At 42.9% G+C, this 20045-nt stretch overlaps 1 protein-coding gene across 1 annotated transcript in view; it reads right to left on the minus strand.

The window, feature by feature from the left end:
* The window catches only part of ARMC9 (armadillo repeat containing 9), a 272464-nt gene that overhangs the window by 149349 nt on the left and 103070 nt on the right, over window positions 1–20045 (minus strand). Inside the window, exon 9 of the mRNA XM_082251375.1 lies at window positions 11520–11555. Within this exon, the coding sequence (XP_082107501.1) occupies window positions 11520–11555 (36 nt within the window). The remainder of the gene's footprint in view (window positions 1–11519; window positions 11556–20045) is intronic.

Raw genomic sequence — 20045 nt, forward strand, 5'->3', positions numbered from 1 at the left:
AGTCAACATTGACTATTTTTAATCCTTATGCTGCTAGCATTAGTAAATAGATAAGAAAGTATATAATACTTAACTACTGCAACTCCCTCCTCATTGGCTTACCTCTAAATAGGCTATCCCCCCTTCAGTCCATCATGAACGCTGTTGCCAAGCTCATCCACCTTACAAACCGCTCGGTGTCTGCTACTCCTCTCTGCCAATCCCTCCACTGGCTGCCACTCAACCAACTAATTCAATTCAAGATACTAACAGTAACTTACAAAGCCATGCACAATCTGGCCCCCAGCTACATCCCTAACTTGGTCTCTAAATACCAACCAAATCGTCCTCTTCGCTCATCCCAAGACCACCTGCTCTCTAGCTCCCTTGTCACCTCATCCAATGCTCGCCTCCAGGGCTTTTTTCTGAGTCTCTCCCATCCTCTGGAATGCTCTACCCCAATCTGTTCAACTATCTCCTACTTTGTCTACTTTCAGACAATCCCTGTAAACTGATATCTTCAGACAAGCCGATCTGCCCCCCCCCCCCCCCCCCCAACAACTGTACATTTATTTCTCCATCAACACATCCCCCAGAGTTATTACCTCTTGTATCTCTTGACCCTCCCTCTTAGACTAAGTTCTAACGAGCAGGGCCCTCTGATTCCTACAGTATTAAAGTGTATTGTATTTGTACTGTCTATCCTCAAGTTGTAAAGTTTAAATTTAAATCCACTATAATATTATTATTATTATTATTATTAATATTTTCTTGTTTTAAACCGTTTTTCAAAATTTCTTCAGTTAAATCTTGGTTTCCAGGCCTAGACAAATGATATCACACATTCCAGGAGTCTTCATGGGAGGTGGGTTTTCTCAGCCTCGCACACCCTCCTGCATGCAGGCCTGGATTCCAGGAAATGCTACATGAATCATCTGCCCTTACTCAAGATGGTTAATGCCTGAAATGTTAGGGGGGTATTTTTCAAAGTGATTTCTTAGCAAAATAAAGAATGGAGACATGGATGAATGGGTGTTTGCTCTGAATAATAAATAATTAAATAGCGTTTTTCAGTTTGTGGTGCTCAGATGTAGCTTAGTTTGGTTTAAAAAAATTACTATGTTTTCCCAGACTTTTATATTGGTTAGACTTCACTATGCAATATACCTGGATGCTAAAATAATCTGTGACCAACTACAAAGCACAGTTCACAGTTTTCTCACAGCAGCTCCAAACACAACTGACAAGTACCTGACTAATAGACCTGCTCCCCCTTGCTCCAGTAAGCCTCTGGAAGTACTACAATTAGACCGTGTTTCTGAATATGGAAAAACATTTGACAGTAAAGGGTCCTTGGTGACTGGCCCAAGGCTTTTACATGAGGGAGTGCAGACAGTTCTCAGTCCTCCTGTGTATGCTTCAACTGGAGCAACTCACAACTTGCATAAGGCTTGTGGAAGCTAAACAGAGCAGTTGGAGAGCAAAGGAAAGGCTGCCACATTAAAAACACACCGTTTCTCTCCTTTGCTTCCCCACCTAAACTCCAGATTTCCTCATTAGACCATCCATAACAACCTGCACTAATCCCTTTTTCTAACATAACAAGGTTTAATACATTTTAACAATGCTACCATTTACAGGTCTATAAGAATTTAACTATACCCTAGTGCAGTGAAGGCGAACCATGGCACCCCAGATGTTTTGGAACTACATTTCCCATGATGCTCAACTACACTGCAGAGAGCATGAGCATCATGGGAAATGTAGTTCCAAAACACCTAGGGTGCCAAGATTCACCATTACTGCCCTAGGGTTTTGAACTGATTTTATGTAAGGTATAGTTATTGTTTATATGCAAAGTTATCAGCAGTGGACCCCAGGGTGCCAGATAAACATGAGGAATCTTTGTGACTGATGTCTTAGTCCTATGGAAGAACAAGTCGTGTTGAGCTCCTTTCACATGGACAAGCCTCAAAAAACTGACAGGCGGACCTGATCGGACCGTCCATTGCTGTTTATGGAGCAGCAAATGTCAGCAGACGTGTCCATTGATACCCACCGACATTCGATCCAATCTTGTCCACTAAAAACAGACAGATGGGGATCCATTCCCCATCCGTCTGGCAGATTGGATCAGATGACAGTTGGATAGAAATAGCCAAGTGTTCCATTTCCATCTGACTGCTCATAGAGAAAAGCAGGCTGTGCAGAGCGGACACTGATTTTTTATCCACCTGCTCAGCGGGGATCAGCAGAAAGATTCCCAGCTGAGTAGGCGGATCCGCTGAAAGGGCGCCTTACACATAGCAACCTATCAGAATTCTTGTTTCATTTTTAAACCTGGGCTACAGAAATAAAAAGGTTATTCACATTAATCCCATCAATCTTTACGGTATTAAAAAGGCAAAATGAAAGCTGATTGGTTGCTATAGGTCTTTGCATTCTTTACATTTTCTTTGCTAAATTTAAGGCCTATATGTTTTACAGAAAGGTATACTATATGCACATTAAATATACCACAAACTCTTAAAATGTTTTCACAACAAAAAAGAAAGAGCAGCATAAAGCCAGAGCACAGGGCTTATTGATTGTCGCCTGTATTCTAAAAGAGAGGATCATGTGCCTGACACTCATATCCTCTATGTGCAAGGAATGTCCTGCCCGCAGGCATTAGACCCACTGACAAGCACTGAATCCCATATGGGATGCAGGGACATGGCACACAGACAGTTTAAATGAGGACTCAACATTGTTTTAATAAAAAAACTAGGTTATAAACTTAACTACTTTGTTCCCAAGCTAATGTACTTGAGTGTATCAATATTAATAAGGCTATCATTCTTCTAAATTTGGTATTTACACTTACATACAGTACATTAAAAAAGTATTCAAATCCCTTGAAATTTTCCACATATTGTCATGTTACAACGAAAAAAAGTAAAAGTATTTTATGGCATTTTTTGTGACAGACTAACAATTGTGAAGTGGAAGGAAAATTATAAGTGTTTTTTCAACAATTTTTTTACAAATAAATATCTGAAAAGTGTGGCGTGCATTTTTATTCAGCCCCCTTTACTCGGATACCCCCCACTAAAATCTAGTGGAACCAATTTCCTTCAGAAGTGACCTAATTAGTAAATAGAGTCCACCTGTGTGTAATTTAATATCCATATAAATACAGCTGTTCTGTAAAGCCCTCAGAGATTTGTTAGTGAACCTTAGTAAACAAACAGCATCATGAATGTCAAGGAACACACCAGACAGGTCAGGGATAAAATTCTGGGAGAAGTTTAATGTAGGGTTAGGTTATAAAAAAATATCCCAAGCTTTAAATCTCTCATGGAGCACTGTTCAATCCATCATCTGAAAATGGAAAGAGTATGGCACAACTGCAAACCTACCAAGACATGGCCATCTACCTAAACTGACAAGCCAGGCAAGGAGATCATTAATCAGAGAAGCAGCCAAGAGGCCCATGGTAGCACTGGAGGAGCTGCAGAGATCCACAGCTCAGGTGGGAGAATCTGTCCAGAGGGCAACTATTAGTTGTGCACTCCATAAATCTGCCCTTTATGGAAGAGTGGCAAGAAGAAGGACATTGTTGAAAGAAAGCCATAAGAAGTCCTGTTTGCAGTTTGCAAGAAGCCATATGGGGGACACAGCAAATTTGTGGAAGAAGGTGTTCTGGTCAGATGAGCTCGAAATTGAACCTTTTGGACAAAAAGTAAAACACTATGTGTGGCAGAAAACAAACACTGCACATTATCCTAAACACACCATCCCCACCGTAAAACATGGTGGTGGCAGCATCATGTTGTGAGGATGCTTTTCTTCAGCAGGGAGAGGGAAGCTGGTCAGGGTTGATGGGAAGATGGATGGAGTCAAATACAGGGCAATCATAGAAGAAAACCTGTTAGAGACTGCAAAAACATTAAGACTGGGGCGGAGGTTCACCTTCCAGCAGGACAATGACTCTAGACATACAGCCAGAGCTACAATGGAATAGTTTAGATCAAAGCATATTCATGTATTAGAATGGCCCAGCCAAAGTCCAGACCTAAATGAGAATCTGTGGCAAGACTTAAAAATTACTTTTCACAGACGCCCTCCATCCAATCTGAAAGAACTTGAGCTATTTTGCAAAGAAGAATGGGCAAAATGTTTACTCTCTAGATGTACAAAGCTAGTAGAGACATACCCAAAAAGTCTTGCAGCTGTAATTGCAGCAAAAGGTGGTTATACAAAGTATTGACTCAGGGGGGCTGAATACAAATGCACGCCACACTTTTCAGATATTTGTAAAAAAAAAAAATTAAAAACCATTTATCATTTTCCTTCCACTTCACAATTATGTGCCACTGTGTTGGTCTATCACATAAAATCCCCAAAAAATACATTAACGTTTTTGGTTGTAACATGACAAAATGTGGAAAATTTCAAGGGGTATGAATACTTTTTCAAGGCACTGTACATTGCCAAAGCCATAGATGTTGGACATCATTAAATTAAAAGGAAATCTGTGAAATACAGAGAACAGTTTTTTTTTATATAGACACAGACTAGGTACCCCCTGTCATGCAATGTATAAAAAGCCTACAAGTTTGAAACGTATTGCTTGTCACAACAGTTTGCAAGTGTTGAGAATAATATCTGAACATATGCTGTGCATGGTCAAACCATTTACACAGTAAATTAAGAACCTCATATGTATAAGTGATGGCAGATTTATGTAGTACCTCCTACTCCTGCCATATACTGCGCAGAAAAATTATATTATTAACTGTCACACACCTCACAGGCTTGCCTTGTTGTTGCTGCATGTACACACAATCACCAAAAATCTGAGTGCTGTAATCTTAATGTGCACCATTACAGTAATTTTGTATTTACTAAAACAAGCCACTGATCAAAGAAAGCCTGTGAATATTCAGCCAAAGTTTCCAGCTGAAAATGGATTTAGATCTTTCTTCATCAGGGAAGAACAGATGTATCAACTTGTTATCATCTGGACCACACTCAAACTCAAACGTCACAGCTTTCAGAATTTGAGATAACTGATTACAATATGCCTATTGTTTCAATATACACTGCTTAAAAAAATAAAAATAAAGGGATACTTTTTAATCAGAGTATATTATCAAGTCAATTAAACTCCTGGGATATTGATCTGATCAATTAAGTAGCAGAGGGGGTTGTTAATCAGTTTCAGCTGCTTTGGTGTTAATGAACTTAACAGATGCACTAGATGGGCAACAGTGAGAGGACCTCCAAAATAGGAATTGTTTTACAGGTAGAGCCAAACATTTTTTCTCCCTACTCATCTTTTCTGACTGTTTTTCACTAACATTGCATTTGGCTAGGGTCAGGGTCACTACTGGTAGCATGAGGCGATACCTGGACCCTATAGAGGTTGCACAGGCAGTCCAACTCCTCCAGGATGGCACATCAGAAGGTTTGCTGTGTCTCCCAGCACAGTCTAAAGAGCATAGAGGAGATTCCAGGAGACAGGCAGTTACTCTAGGAGAGCTGGACAGGGCCGTGGAAGGTCCTTAACCACTTCAATACAGGGCACTTTCACCCCCTTACGGCCCAGACCATTTTTCAGCTTTCAGAGCGCTCACACTGTGAATGATAATTACTCAGTCATGCAACACTGTACCCAATCACATTTTTATCATTTTTTTCCACACAAATCGAGCTTTCTTTTGGTGTAATTTAATCACCACTGGGTTTTATATTTTTTGCACAAAAAGTGAAAAAAAGAGCGAAAATTTAAAAAAATAAGAAAACACATTTTGTTTTAGTTTCTATTATAAAATATTGCAAATAAGTAATTTTTTTCATAAATTTGGGTCAAAATTTATACTACTACATATCTTTGGTAAAAAAAATAACCCACATTAGTGTAGATTTAGTCTGTGTGGAAGTTATAGAGTCTACAAGCTATGGTGCCAATCATTGAAAATTGATCACACCTAATGTACCGACTGTCTCATTTCTTGAGGCCCTGAAACGTCAGGATAGTACAAATACCCCCCAAATGACCCCTTTTTGGAAAGTAGACAGTCCAAGGTATTCATTAAGAGGCATGGTGAGTTTTTTGAAGTTGTCATTTTTGCCCCACAATTCTTGGGAAAATTAAGACTTTTTTTTTTTTTTTTTTTTTTTTAACACAAAACTGTCATAACAAGTTATTTCTCACACACAGTGTATGCATACTTGCAATTACACCCCATTCTGCTACTCCTCCTGAGTATGGCGATACTACACGTGTGAGACTTTTACACAGCCTGGCCACATACAGAGGTCCAACATGAAAGGGCCAAGGTGTTCTAGGAGCATAAATTACACATATAATTTCCTATCACACTTTTGAAGGCCCTGGAGCAGCAGGACAATCGAATTACCCACAAAACGACCCCATTTTTGAAAGCAAGCACTCCCAACGTATATTTTCTACGAGGCATAGTGAATCTTTTGAACATGTCATTTTTTTTCACAAATTTTTGGAAAATGTGGCAAGAAAATGAAAACTTACTTATTTTTTTTTACATAAAGTTGTCAATTTATAAGATATTTCTAACACATAGCATGTACAGAGCAGAAATAATACCCCAAAATACATTATGCTACTTGTCCTGAGTATGGCGATACCCCGTCTGTGAGATTTTTACACAGCCTGGCCACACATACAGAGGCCCAACATCCAAGTAGCACCTTCAGGCATTCTAAGAGCAAAAATTTCACATCCAATTTCAATACAACCTATCATACTTTTGAAGGCCTGGGAGCACCAGGACAATGGAAATGCCCCATTTTGGAAAGCAAACAACCCAACACATAATCTAGGAGCCATGGGCTGCAGACAGGTACTCTGGTACACTGATGGGCGGGAGACAGGTACTCTGGTACACTGATGGGCGGGAGACAGCTACTCTGGTACACTGATGGGCGGGAGACAGCTACTCTGGTACACTGATGGGCTGGAGACAGCTACTCTGGTACACTGATGGGCTGGAGACAGCTACTCTGGTACACTGATGGGCTGGAGACAGCTACTCTGGTACACTGATGGGCTGGAGACAGCTACTCTGGTACACTGATGGGCTGGAGACAGCTACTCTGGTACACTGATGGGCTGGAGACAGCTACTCTGGTACACTGATGGGCTGGAGACAGCTACTCTGGTACACTGATGGGCTGGAGACAGCTACTCTGGTACACTGATGGGCTGGAGACAGCTACTCTGGTACACTGATGGGCTGGAGACAGCTACTCTGGTACACTGATGGGCTGGAGACAGCTACTCTGGTACACTGATGGGCTGGAGACAGCTACTCTGGTACACTGATGGGCTGGAGACAGCTACTCTGGTACACTGATGGGCTGGAGACAGCTACTCTGGTACACTGATGGGCTGGAGACAGCTACTCTGGTACACTGATGGGCTGGAGACAGCTACTCTGGTACACTGATGGGCTGGAGACAGCTACTCTGGTACACTGATGGGCTGGAGACAGCTACTCTGGCACTCTGGGCTGGAGACAGCTACTCTGGCACTCTGGGCTGGAGACAGCTACTCTGGCACTCTGGGCTGGAGACAGCTACTCTGGCACTCTGGGCTGGAGACAGCTACTCTGGCACTCTGGGCTGGAGACAGCTACTCTGGCACTCTGGGCTGGAGACAGCTACTCTGGCACTCTGGGCTGGAGACAGCTACTCTGGCACTCTGGGCTGGAGACAGCTACTCTGGCACTCTGGGCTGGAGACAGCTACTCTGGCACTCTGGGCTGGAGACAGCTACTCTGGCACTCTGGGCTGGAGACAGCTACTCTGGCACTCCGATGAGCTTGTGACAGGTACTCTGGTGACAGGTACCCGAGTACCTGTCACCAGCCCATCAGAGTACCTGATGGGCTGGTGACAGGTAGTTTGGTTGGCTGGTGAAAGGCACTTTGATGGGCTAGTGACAGGTCCTCTTTATTGGGGGTGGGGGGGGGGCAATCCGTGTGTTTACTGTGCACTGTACGATTGGTACCTAGCTGTTACCGCAATCTCCTCCTCACACAGGATCGGTGTGAGGAGGAGAGTCCGGTAACAGCTAGTTAATGGGTTTGTTGACATTCTGTGACCAGCTGTGATTGAAATTGGCTCTTTACCCAGATTGGGGATGGACTGTGTCAAAGTGACACTCCCCATTCCCGATCGCCGCTCCGCACGCCCCTGGGGGCGCGCATGAGCGGCGTACACAGGTACAGTGCATGTGGCCGGCTGTGATTGGACACAGCCGGTCACATGGTAAGGGACATTTTTTTATTGGCTCTTTACACTGATCGGGATGGGCTGTGTCCCGAAGGGACACACTGCATCCCCGATTGCCACACTGCGCGCCCCTGGGGGCATGTGAGAGCGGCGAGAACGGCGGAAGTCATATGACACCCACCCAGAGGGACAGAGCAATTGTCAGACCCTACACTGGTGCAGTGGTTCCTGGATTCCTCCTGGGGTACGACAATGCCCAGCCTCATGTGGCAAGAGTATGCAGCCAATTCCTGGAGGATAAAAAGGAATTGATTCCATTGAATGGCCCCCACACTCGCCTGACCTAAATCCAATAGAACACCTCTGGGAAATTATGTTTTGGTCCATCTGACGCCGCCATGTTGTACCTGTTCAGGACCTCAGTGCTGCCCTGGTACAGATCTGGGAGGAAATACCCCAGGACACCATCCATCGTCTCATTAGGAGCATGCCCGGATGTTGTCAGGCATGCATACAAGCACGTGGGGGCAATACAAACTACTGAGTACCATTTTGAGTTGCTGCAATGAAATTTCAGCAAAATGGACTAGCCTGCTGTATCGATTTTTCACTTTGATTTTCGGAGTGTCTTTGAATTCAGCACTCTGTAGGTTGATCATTTTCATTTCCATCAAACGATGTGGCATCCTTTCTTTCCTAACACATTACCCAGTCTATATCAGCATAGATATCCAGCATGATATTTTTGAGATCTGATGTGTTTTCAAAGTGTTCCTTTAATTTTTTTGAGCAGTGTATTAATGACAACTCCAGAGAAGTAAAATCAGAGAAAGATTAGTGGTAATGAGGGAATACATTATACTTAAAGCTAAACTCCAAGCAGCTAAAAACAGCTAAAATATGGGAATTGTTTTTACCTGCCAAATGATTCTTCCCGTTCTGAGATGTACACAGCCCAGGCAGATAGCACAGTTAGGATAACTGACCTGATATTTCTCTACAACTGTTAAACAGTACACCAAGGATGTCTTTTTGCCCCAGCCCGTGACTGGAAAAACAAAGGGATAGAAGCAGACTGATTAAGTCCTCTGTCCTCTCAGCATGCGGTTTGTTAGCAAGTGCAGCAGAGCTTAAATGGATCCTTGTGCTTGCGCTCCGTAATCTTGGCTGAGTACTGTTGAGGATTAGGTAATATCAATTCAGAATTGTTTGTTGCATTAAAAATGCATTTCACAATTTTTCTAATGAATACACAAGCGTATCAAATTGTGCTTTTTAACACCTGCCAGGAGTACTGTACCAGAGTGCTTCCAAATGTCTGCAAGCTGTGTCATATCAAAGCCATTATGCAAACAGTCAACGTTCATCCAATCAATGTTGGTACAGATAAACTAACCCAGCCATCTGTCCCTCAACATGGTAACAAAATAACCACTACTATTTTCCCCTGCATTAACAACCTAAAGTGCTGTCCATATCTGTCAGGTTAGGTATTGCATGTATAACCTAATCTATAGAGGGTGGCACACAACTGTTTTTCTTAAATGGCCACACACACACACATTAAAATCTGATTGTACAATCTCCTACAGATTTACCAAGATTCAAATTCTTGTTTTTGTTGGTAAATCTAAACGAATTTGTACAACACACTGGGGTTGATTTACTAAAACTGGAAAGTGCAAAATATGGTGCAGCTTTTGTCAAAGTATAAATGAACAAGCTGAAGTCAGAAGCTGATTGGCTATAATACACAGCTGCACCAGATTTTGCACTCTCCAGTTTTGCAACATGTGTGAGCAGCTTTACATGGGACACCATGTGGTACCACAGTTACATTGGGCTGTGGTACCATGTGGTGTCCACAGATCTTAACCTGTGTGTAAATGTTTCTTACAGGCACTTGTATTGCATTTCTTTCTCAAGAAAAAAAACTAGGCTAACCACACTGATCAGTTAACTGATTTTAAAGATTTGTTAAAATCTGTTTTTAAAACTTAATTTTCTACCAACAACTATGTGGTGCTAAAGCTGGCCGTGGATGGATCGAATGTCAGCCGGTTCAGCAGCGACTGGCCGAGATCTGATAAATCTATGAGCAGGCTAGTTGTACTAAAATCGATCCATCAATCAGCTTCAGTACAACCAGCCTGCTGGATTTTTTGCATGTTATTATTGTGTTAAGGCGGCCAGAAAGGCTCCCTGCCGGCAGAACACAAATATCTCCTCAGGAGGGATTTCCCCATCAACGCCGACTAGGTTGATGGGGAAATCAAGCAATTTTCTTTCCTTCCACCGATAGTGGAAGGAAATAAAATTGTATCATCTATTGCCTGCCTAAGGCCTACCTGACTGGATACAAGCTGATTTTAGGGTCACATTATATACATTTGGTAATCTAAAGAAGAAGGCACAGGGATTGTATATTTAGATGGTGATGTGTACAGTAATGTACTTTAAAGCTAAACTCCGGGACAAGAAAATATTGTCTAAAAAAAAAAAAAGTCATGTGTATTCTTCCTTGAATCTTGAAGCTCTGCTATCTGTACAGGACATTTACACACAGTGATTATGTCACTGATATTTTTACAAGGTACTGTGCAAAGGCATTTGGTGTACAGGATTCATGCCCATTTTATGCAATTTTCATATACTGAGGAATATGTAAATGAAAGTTTTTGTTCCTGGAGTTCAGCTTCAAGCTTATGTTTCAATACCACACTTGACATGTTTTGTATTAAAGCTTTTTTATGGAGTAAAGCACACACAGGTTATCAAACTAATAGAAATATTAGATTGTAAGCATCTTTGGGAGCAGGAACTGAGGTGACTCATTCCTAGTTCTACACAAACTACTCTGGGTCTCCAAATAACTAAGCAAAATAAACAAAGGGAATTAAATGAAAATCACATTTTTGCATGTCTTAAGTTGGTGATGTTACCCACGTCCAAGTGAGCTCATATCAAGGAAAGGTTGCCTGTATTGAAAACACACTTCATAAAAGGTTTTCAAACTTGAATATAAGGAATAATTACATGTGTTGATATTATATTAGCACCACAGCAGGCATGCATAAACATTTAATTATACTCAAATTATATTGGCTGGCAGATTTTTATATGAGCAGCCTAATAGAAATAAATGTCACAGCAAATTGTGAGTCATAGATAGCATGGAGTATGCACAGTTACACTTCATGCCATTATGACTACCCAGTGCATGTTAGGGGGTAGCAGGCAAGGTTGATGCAGTAAGCAGAGGAAGTGCTACAACTTACGTCCTCATCATGACACAGGACTGCATAGTTATACTCCTGCTTGGAACACAGTGAGAACATGAAAAAAAAAAAGAGTCAGAGCATAGAGCAGCAGTGAACATAAAATATACAGGTGTTTACAGAGTGCCCTACTGTCTATTAGCAGACCATAAACATAATCGGTCAGAAATTTTCACAGATAAGCGAGTTGAAATCAGTCATTAAGAAAAGATTTGCTGATGACAGATCTACTGTAATTTCTGGGGTTTTATGGCCCGAGTTCTTTTTTCACAATTGGCACAGGTCTTTTTGTTAAGTAACTCCATACCTGCAAGTTAAACTTTAATCAATAGACTTTTTTTTATTGTAGGTTAGGCATACAAATCATCTCTTTATGGCCGGATGGTTTCCTCATATACTTAACCTTCCAAGATCTCATACCTGGTTTATGCTAAAACCAACATGAAATCTGCTTAGTCGTCACCCCAATTGTAGCCAAGCCAGGCAACACCACTTATTTTGCTAACAAATTAAAGAAAAAAAAGAATTTTCATCCAATTCATTCACCTCAACTTATCTGTTCAATAATGTTCTCAAACAGCACTATATCAAGGCCAGCTATTTACAGAGACTCTATAAAAACTGCATGAAAAGAACAGGAGAGTTGTGACTATGAAGATAACAATGCATTATTTTAACACGTGAGGAGCGCATGCTTTGGAATGAAATCTCTATTTTTCTGTAAAATACGTAATTCGAGCTAAAAAGGTTTAAGGCTGCGTTCACACTTATGCGAAATGGATGCGAGTTTCTCCGCATCCAATTTGCCTGACAGGAGACTGAACAGCTCTCAATCGAGTCGGTTCACACACCTCCAGGGCGGTCATTATCCACACTGAAAAAGGGTCCTGTGCGTCTTTGGCTCAGTTTTAGGGCAGAATTCAGGCACAAATTCAGACCAGATTCGCACCTGAAAAACAGAGACGCACTGGACCCCCTGTTGCGAGCCGCGGCCGCAGTTAGTACAAACCCGGCCTTACAAGGTTATGTTGAAAGATTCCACTCCAGTTCAAGTTTTCATAACATGAAATATATGATCATTATGAAAATGCACAGAGGATATAGAAAATTATAGTAATGAACTCTCTAGCCATTATTAACTTTTCATAACAGCCACAGGGGAAGGAAGTAGATTGACTTTGCTGCTATAAATACATTTTATTAACTATTTAGTATATCTGGTAATGTAATCCCAGTAAATGAAAGCTGCAATGGGTTACACAAACTCATATAAGTTAACTTATTCAGTCCAGGTATAAAGTATTTTTTTTCCAATGATGAAAATCAGAAGAATGTGCTCTAGAGCTCCCTGTATAAATGTGCACATCTTTCATTGCAATTGTCTTCTTTCCAAAACCAGCTCAAATAAAGTTTTTTTTTTTTTTGCTGCACTTGCACTCATTAAAGCTCTAGGTGTACCCCATTCTGCCTATATGCCTTAACACATATTACGTAATGTATGAAAAATGTGTTAAGAAGTGCATTGTTTGTGGCCCATAGCAACCACTCAGCTCCCAACTGTCATTTTAAGAGTGCAAGTTTTAAAATAAATGGAATAAAGGAAGCTAATTGTCATAGGAAACAAGAAATGGAAGCACAGTCTTTACTCAACAGACCTATGATGGCCAAAGGCTTAAATCATACTTTTAGGTTATTTGTGTGCAAAAAAACATCCTAATAGCTACATGTGCAGAACTGAAGAACGTTAAATGGTACTGTGTCATAAAAAATAAAATAAAATGAAAAAATGAGAAACAAATAGATTTACTGCAGCGATGAACACTGTATATCATTAGTAGTGTAGCAATTAACTCAATTTAGACGGTTCTGATTATGAGTCACACTTTAAGTGAGCACATTCTGTCCCCGAGTATGATGGAATATAATTTAATTAACTTATTTAAAGCATTGCGATACAAACCAGTATCTTTGTTCTACCAGGCAAGCTCTACTACTATGTTACTCAAATAAATAACTAATTCCTTGTACCTGTATCCTTGGCTGTAAATCTTCTACATTTTGTAAATGAAAAAATATGAAATTACTTTAGGGGAAAAACCTTGCTAGAAATTTTAGTTGTTCAGCAAGTAAGAAAGCTGAAACGTTTAAAAGATAAAGTTTGGGATTTAAAAAAAAAAAAAAAACAAACAATCTTATACGCACACCTAGGTGGATGCAGCATCGATCCGAGGCTGCATCTGTCCCCTGCCACCTCTTCAGTGAGAGCCGGGCAATCAAACACCGCTAATCGCTCAGTTCTCCCCCTCTGTGACTATCAGTCAGTGGCTCTCTGATTTCCCCTCCATCACTTGGCTGCGGAGGGGGCAGGAGAAGCTGGATGAGGCACTCAGTGGATTGCTGAGGGGCTGAGCCATATACCAGACCAGGCTTCTGGGCCCATCCTGATTATATGGTCAGAATCTTTTTAGAGCCTGGACCAGCTCTGTAACGTCAGCCGGCAGAGAGCTTGAGCCCGCTGTCAGCTGAAAACAGATCACAGGAGTGCAGGACAAACTGCACTCTTGTGATCCATAGGAGAAGTATGGCCAAAAAAGCTTTGGCCGTACTTCCCTTTTAAAGCAGTAGTCAGGTCTAAACATATCTAAACCTAAACCTGCTCCCAACCCCATTCTAAGCACTATACAAACTAGCCTGTAAAGAAAAGATGTGTACACGTAATCTACGGGCGCTCCCATCTGGTCACGTGATCTCCCCAGCAGGCCAGCTTCAGGAGAGAGGAGAGAGCAGCGACAATGTCTGCAGTGCCTGGGCAGTGACATCACCCATAGACTTACTATGAGGCATACGTTGTCTGCTGTCCCCCCTCCCCCCCTCCCCTGTAGCCAGTACTGGGAGCTGATCACATGACTGGACCACAGCGCCCCTAGATAAGGTATACACATTTTTCCTTTACAGGCTAGTTAGTATAAGGCTTAGAATGCAGGTGGGAGTAGGTTTAAGCTTAGATAGGTTTAGAGCAGGCTTCAGCTCTAAAGGGCCTTTTAAAACAACACATGGCTACTGTTGGTGCGCTGAAAGGAGACAGTATCGCTGCACTGGTCCCTGCACATCGCACTTTTACTTTTTTAACTAGAACTTTATTGAAAATGTCACAATTGTAATTTCATTCAGATCTGCTGCCTGCAGCTTGGTGCAATGCCATGGATTGCGACACTACACTGCGCTGAAAAACGCACTGCAATACAGTGGTGTGACCTGGCAGCATAGGGTACAAGGCTTAAATCAGTAAGGGAAACCAAAAACCAAAACTGTAATATACTGAAGCTTACAAATCCTTTAATGTGTTGGCTGCATTGGTTTTCTTTTTTAGGCTTTTTTCCCTCTGTTTTCACCTGGTGATCAGGCTATGAACACACCAGTATTAGAGTGCCTACATTCTTGATAAAGGAGAAAATGGGATTTTTTCATACCCTAAAATCCATTTCTCTGATGTTCATTGATGGAGACAGCTTATGATGTTCTTGACCATTGGTTTATACTGCCCCCTACAGGAGTAGGACACTAGGCAGAAAAATAACTTGACTATGCCTATGGGAAGTCCCAGGAGGTATACTCCCCCTTTCTGCTAAAGGTACTCGGTTTTGTTACAAGCAGTGTCAGAAGTATTACAACTCCATAGAGGGGTGGGTGCTGTGTCCATCAATTAACATCAGAGAAATTAATTTTCCGGTAAGTCAAAAATCACTTTTTTTGTTCATTGACGGACACAGCTCCTCATCTTCTTGACCACTGGGACGTCCCAAAGCAGTGTCAAACATGAGGGGTGGGAATAGCAAGAAAAAATTCCCAAGGCTAAACCGTAGCTAACCAGGTAACAGGAGCTCAACCAAAACAACTGGAGCCCACCTGAAGAAACATTACACCCCCAAAGAGGGAACAAGCCCCCTAAACAGCAGCCTACAAAACCTTGCGGCCAAAAGAGGCATCCGCAGATGCCAACACAGCCACTTTATAAAATATTGTAAAAGTGCACCGACGACCAAGTAGCCGCCTTGCACACCTGCGTCACTGACGCCTGATGACGGAAGACCCAAGGAGGACTGGATGCCAACGTGTGTGTCTGCACAGGGAAAGGAGGAACCTGACCCTTAATCGAATAGGCCTAAATCAACATCGGTCTGATCCATCTAGAAATGGTCGCGAATTAAGCCACTAGTCCTTTTCAAGCCCCATACGTAAGCACAAATAGCGAGTCTGATTTCCTAAAAGACTCCATAGCTGCTAGGTACACCCGAATAGCTCGAACCACATCCAGGGAATGCAATGCAATTTCCTCAGGATGTTTAGGCCAGGGACACAGGGAAGGCAACAAAATGTCCTCATTCAAATGGAAATCAGAGACAACCTTTAGAAGGAACGATGGATAAGGGCGAAGAACCACATTGTCTTTGTGGACCACCAAATAAGGGGGGATGACAAGACAACGCCGCCAATTTTGACACCCTGTGCGCAGAGGTGATAGCCACCAAAAAGGCCACCTTATGGGACAGCGTAGGCAGGGGAATCTCTCAAATATTTTCAAAGGGAGGCTTGTAGAGCTGAAAGCACTAAGTTAAGATCCCAGAGCGGTATTGGGGACCGCACAGGTGAAGTCAAATGTCGAACCCCCTGAATAAAAATACGCACCAGGGAGTGCGTGGCCAAGGTCGGTAAAAGAAGACCGCCAAGGCTGACACCTGGCCCTAAAAAGGTACTCAAGGCCAATTTCTGCTCAACCCCTTGTGGAAGGAAGGCGAAGACCGAGCCACCGAAAAAGAGCGAGGGTAAACACCAAGCGACTCACACCACAAAATGTATGCTTTTTATGTAAGATGGTAGATCTTCCTAGAAGTAGACTTCCTAGCTTTCAGTAGTGTAGGAGTCACCGACCCAGACAAGCCTCTAGCCTTCAGCCCCTGGTTTTCAACAGCTAAGCTGTCAAAGCCATCAAAGCCAGCCAGGCCGAAAATTGGCCCTTGGGACAGCAGATCCTCCCTGAGAAGTGGTCTCCAAGGGTGTCGGCAACCAGCCACACCAGGTCGGCGTACCAAGACTGGCGAGGCCAATCCAGAGCCACTAGAATGACTGGAATTCCTTCTGCCTTGATCCTGCACAAGAGCCTCGGCAAGAGCTTGAGGAGGGAAGGCGTAAATCAGACAATCCCGTGATCGTGCCACAAATCTTTGCACCTTCCTGTTGAGCCGAGACACCAACAGATCCACCTTGGAGGTGCCCCACTGGAGACACAGCTGATGAAACCCCTCCAAATGAAGGAACCACTCCCCTTGGACCGATGCCTGCCGACTGTGATAATCCGCCTGCCAATTTTCCATCCCTGGAATGTGTACGGCAGAGAGGCACGGAACAAAACCACCGAAGAATGCTGGCTACCTCCAGAGCTGCCAATACACTTCTTGTTCCCGCCCAGGTAATTGACATAAGCTATGAATGTGGTGTTGTTCGATTGGATTCGCACCGGACAACCCTAAAAGGTGTGTAAGAAAGTCCCGCGCTATGGAAATCAGGGGAAGGGGAGAAAAGGCTGCAGCCTCCCTAAAATATAGCCAAAGACTATATCAAAAATGTGAATGGATAGGGGTAGGGAATATGGCACTGCCCTATGGGTGTTGAGTAACAAAGCAAATAACCTCTAGTGTATCACAAGGATAATAATTCTGAGCATACAAGTACATATAGCTAAGTAAAAAAGTTTTATACCACAACCATAAATATTAAAATTGAAAATTTACATCCAGAAGATCACTAGTAAAGCATAAATTATTTGCGCAATAGTAGCATTTGTAAAGTGCTTAGTGACATTACCTAGTATAGTAGCTCCCAGAAAGGTGATTATTGTGGCATAAGGTGCAAACAATTATAAAAGTGACTAATGTGGTTTAAGGGAGGTATAGTAAAAAGCTGTAATTTTAAATAAGAAATACTAATATTAAATGTAAAAAAATCTTAAAAATTATGTAGTGTAAACCAAAGAGTGGAGACACAAATGAATATATAAATCCAGTGGTGAATAATATAAAGTGATTAGTGCGGTAGTGTAATAAGTATATATAAAAAATATATATAAGGTGCCAGGTGGACTGTATTAAATATACAAGTGCACAACGGGTTAATAAGGTGCAAGTAATCTTATGCATAGTGAAAATTAAAACGATGCTCAGTGTTTAACCACTTGCCGACCAGTCACATTGACTGTACTGCGGCAAAGTGGATCGTTCCCATCCAGCGTCGTAGACCTACGTCGCTGGACTCCTCCCCTTGTGGGCGGCGCGCGCGTGCCGCCGGAGGCTCGCTCCCGCTGTATTCAGTTACAGCGGGAGTCGGGCCAGGGGAGGAGCGGCGGTGATCACCGCCGCTCTTCCCCGATCGTCGGGGAATCGAGTCCAGATTGTGGAAACAAAGCGGGCGGATCTCCTAAGTGATAGACAGGGTCAGATTGCAGGGTTCAGCATAGCTGAACCTGCGATCTGTCCCTGTGTCACTCAGTCACCTCCCCCCACACACGTTAGTAAGCACAAGGCATACATTAACCCCTTGATCACCAATAAAAATTAACCCCTTCCCTGCCAGTGTCATTTTTACAGTAACAGTGCATATGTATAGCACTGATTACTGTAGCAATGTCACTAGTACCCCCAAAAGTGTCAAAAATGTCAGTCAAGGGTCCGATCTGTCCGCCGCAATGTCGCAGTCCCGCAAAAAAAAAAAAAAAAAAAACACCAAAAATGACAGAAATCTTTCCCTTAGTTAGTAAACGCAATAACTTTTGCGCAAACCAATCAAAATACGCTTATTGCGATTTTTTTTACCAAAAATATGTGGCAGAAAACAAAATTGGCCTAAAATGATAAAAAAATTTATAAAAAATTTAGATTTTTACATTTTTTGGGGGGGAATTTCATATAAAAAAATTTGAAAAATATTGTTATTTTTTCAAAATTGTTGCTTTTTTTGTTTATAGCGCAAAAAGTAAAAAAATCGCACAGGTGATCAAATACCACCAAAAGAAAGCTCTATTTGTGGGAAAAAAAAGGATGTAAATTTCGTTTGGGTACGGCGTTGCATGACCGCGCAATTGTCAGGTAAAGTCGCACAGTGCCGAATCGCAAAAAGTTGCCTGGACGTAAGACAGCAAAATCCTCCGGTGGTAAAGTGGTTAAACCACAAATAATTGTCCATAAGTGGTGGTGCTCAATCTTCGTGTGGCGATCACAAAACTCTTCTTAGAAAAGAGGGTGCCCAGGGTGGTTATAAAATAGATTGCACTCACCAGAGTGCCCAACCCCACTCAGGGGTGTTAGGCAGGGTATATTTATAAGCTGTATACTACAGCGTGGAGATGGCTGGTCCTGTGGGTCCTAAGTACTGCTCCTACGTCTGTACGTCTTGGTACCAAGGAGGGTAGGGGGGTAGGTATTAATCCTTCAGCACTCTGTATGCTTCCCAATAGGTACTCCAGCAATTATATATGTGAATGAACAAGGGGGGGGGGGGGGACACATAGTGTAATACCGTCTTCAGCTGCTGAAGACGTCTATGACGAAACGCGTACAGGGCAGTTGCGTCACTTCCTGATCCGGGACCTTCGTGGAATGCATTGCATTCCAGAGCTACAACCACTCGGCGGTTTGTCTACATGGTCCCCCCTTGCGACGGCTTGTGAGTGCCAAAGGCAAACGGTCCCTCAGTCGCAGCTTTAGATGTTTCCTCCATTTTTAAAGTCTCACGCACAGACACAAACAGTGCGTCCGTTTTCATGTGCGGCTACAGGAGTGGAGGAATCATCCTCACTATCTGAGAACTCAGGGCGTGTGGCGGCAGACCCCTCTGGGCGGGGCCCTTCCGTAACGGCCAAATCAGATTCAGGATCTGAGGAGACAAATGCAGCAGCGGAAGGCGGGAGCGCTGTTTTACTACCCCGCCACCCAAAAGCCACATCCACCAGGGACAAAAAGGACTCCAGAACCACCATCAGTGCATCAATGAATGGTTGGGACCCAGGGGGCCCTGCAGGCTTCGAGAGGGAGTCAGGTGGGGAAATGTGCTCCAAAGACTCCATGAGGAATAATGGTACCCCACTAAAGTGCAAAAAAACACTGCCAAGGGATACACCCACCGCGCTGGTAACACCACTTGGTCCCCAGCAACAGAGCAGCCCACAATCCTGCAGCAGAGACAGGGAGAGAACCCCAGCAGACTCACCACCCCACTAGGCAGTCACCGGCAGCAACAGAATCAAAGTACTCCACGTGAGGTGTCCAGGAAGGAAGGAGGCCCAGGAGTCAGCACTAGGGGATAAGGAGGGATTCCCACAGCTAAAATCGCCGCCAAGAAGGCTCCACCATACTGGCCACCATTAATTTCAATGCCGGACTAACGCCACGGCTACAAAACATGGCCACCAGCCTATACAGCATATAGGCTACAACAAAAAGGCGGCCCGTGTGGCTCCACAAGGCTCCCAGGGAC

Source organism: Pelophylax lessonae (assembly GCF_965119305.1).
Source record: "Pelophylax lessonae genome assembly, chromosome: 3".
In the NCBI taxonomy this organism is placed as follows: Eukaryota; Metazoa; Chordata; class Amphibia; order Anura; family Ranidae; genus Pelophylax; species Pelophylax lessonae.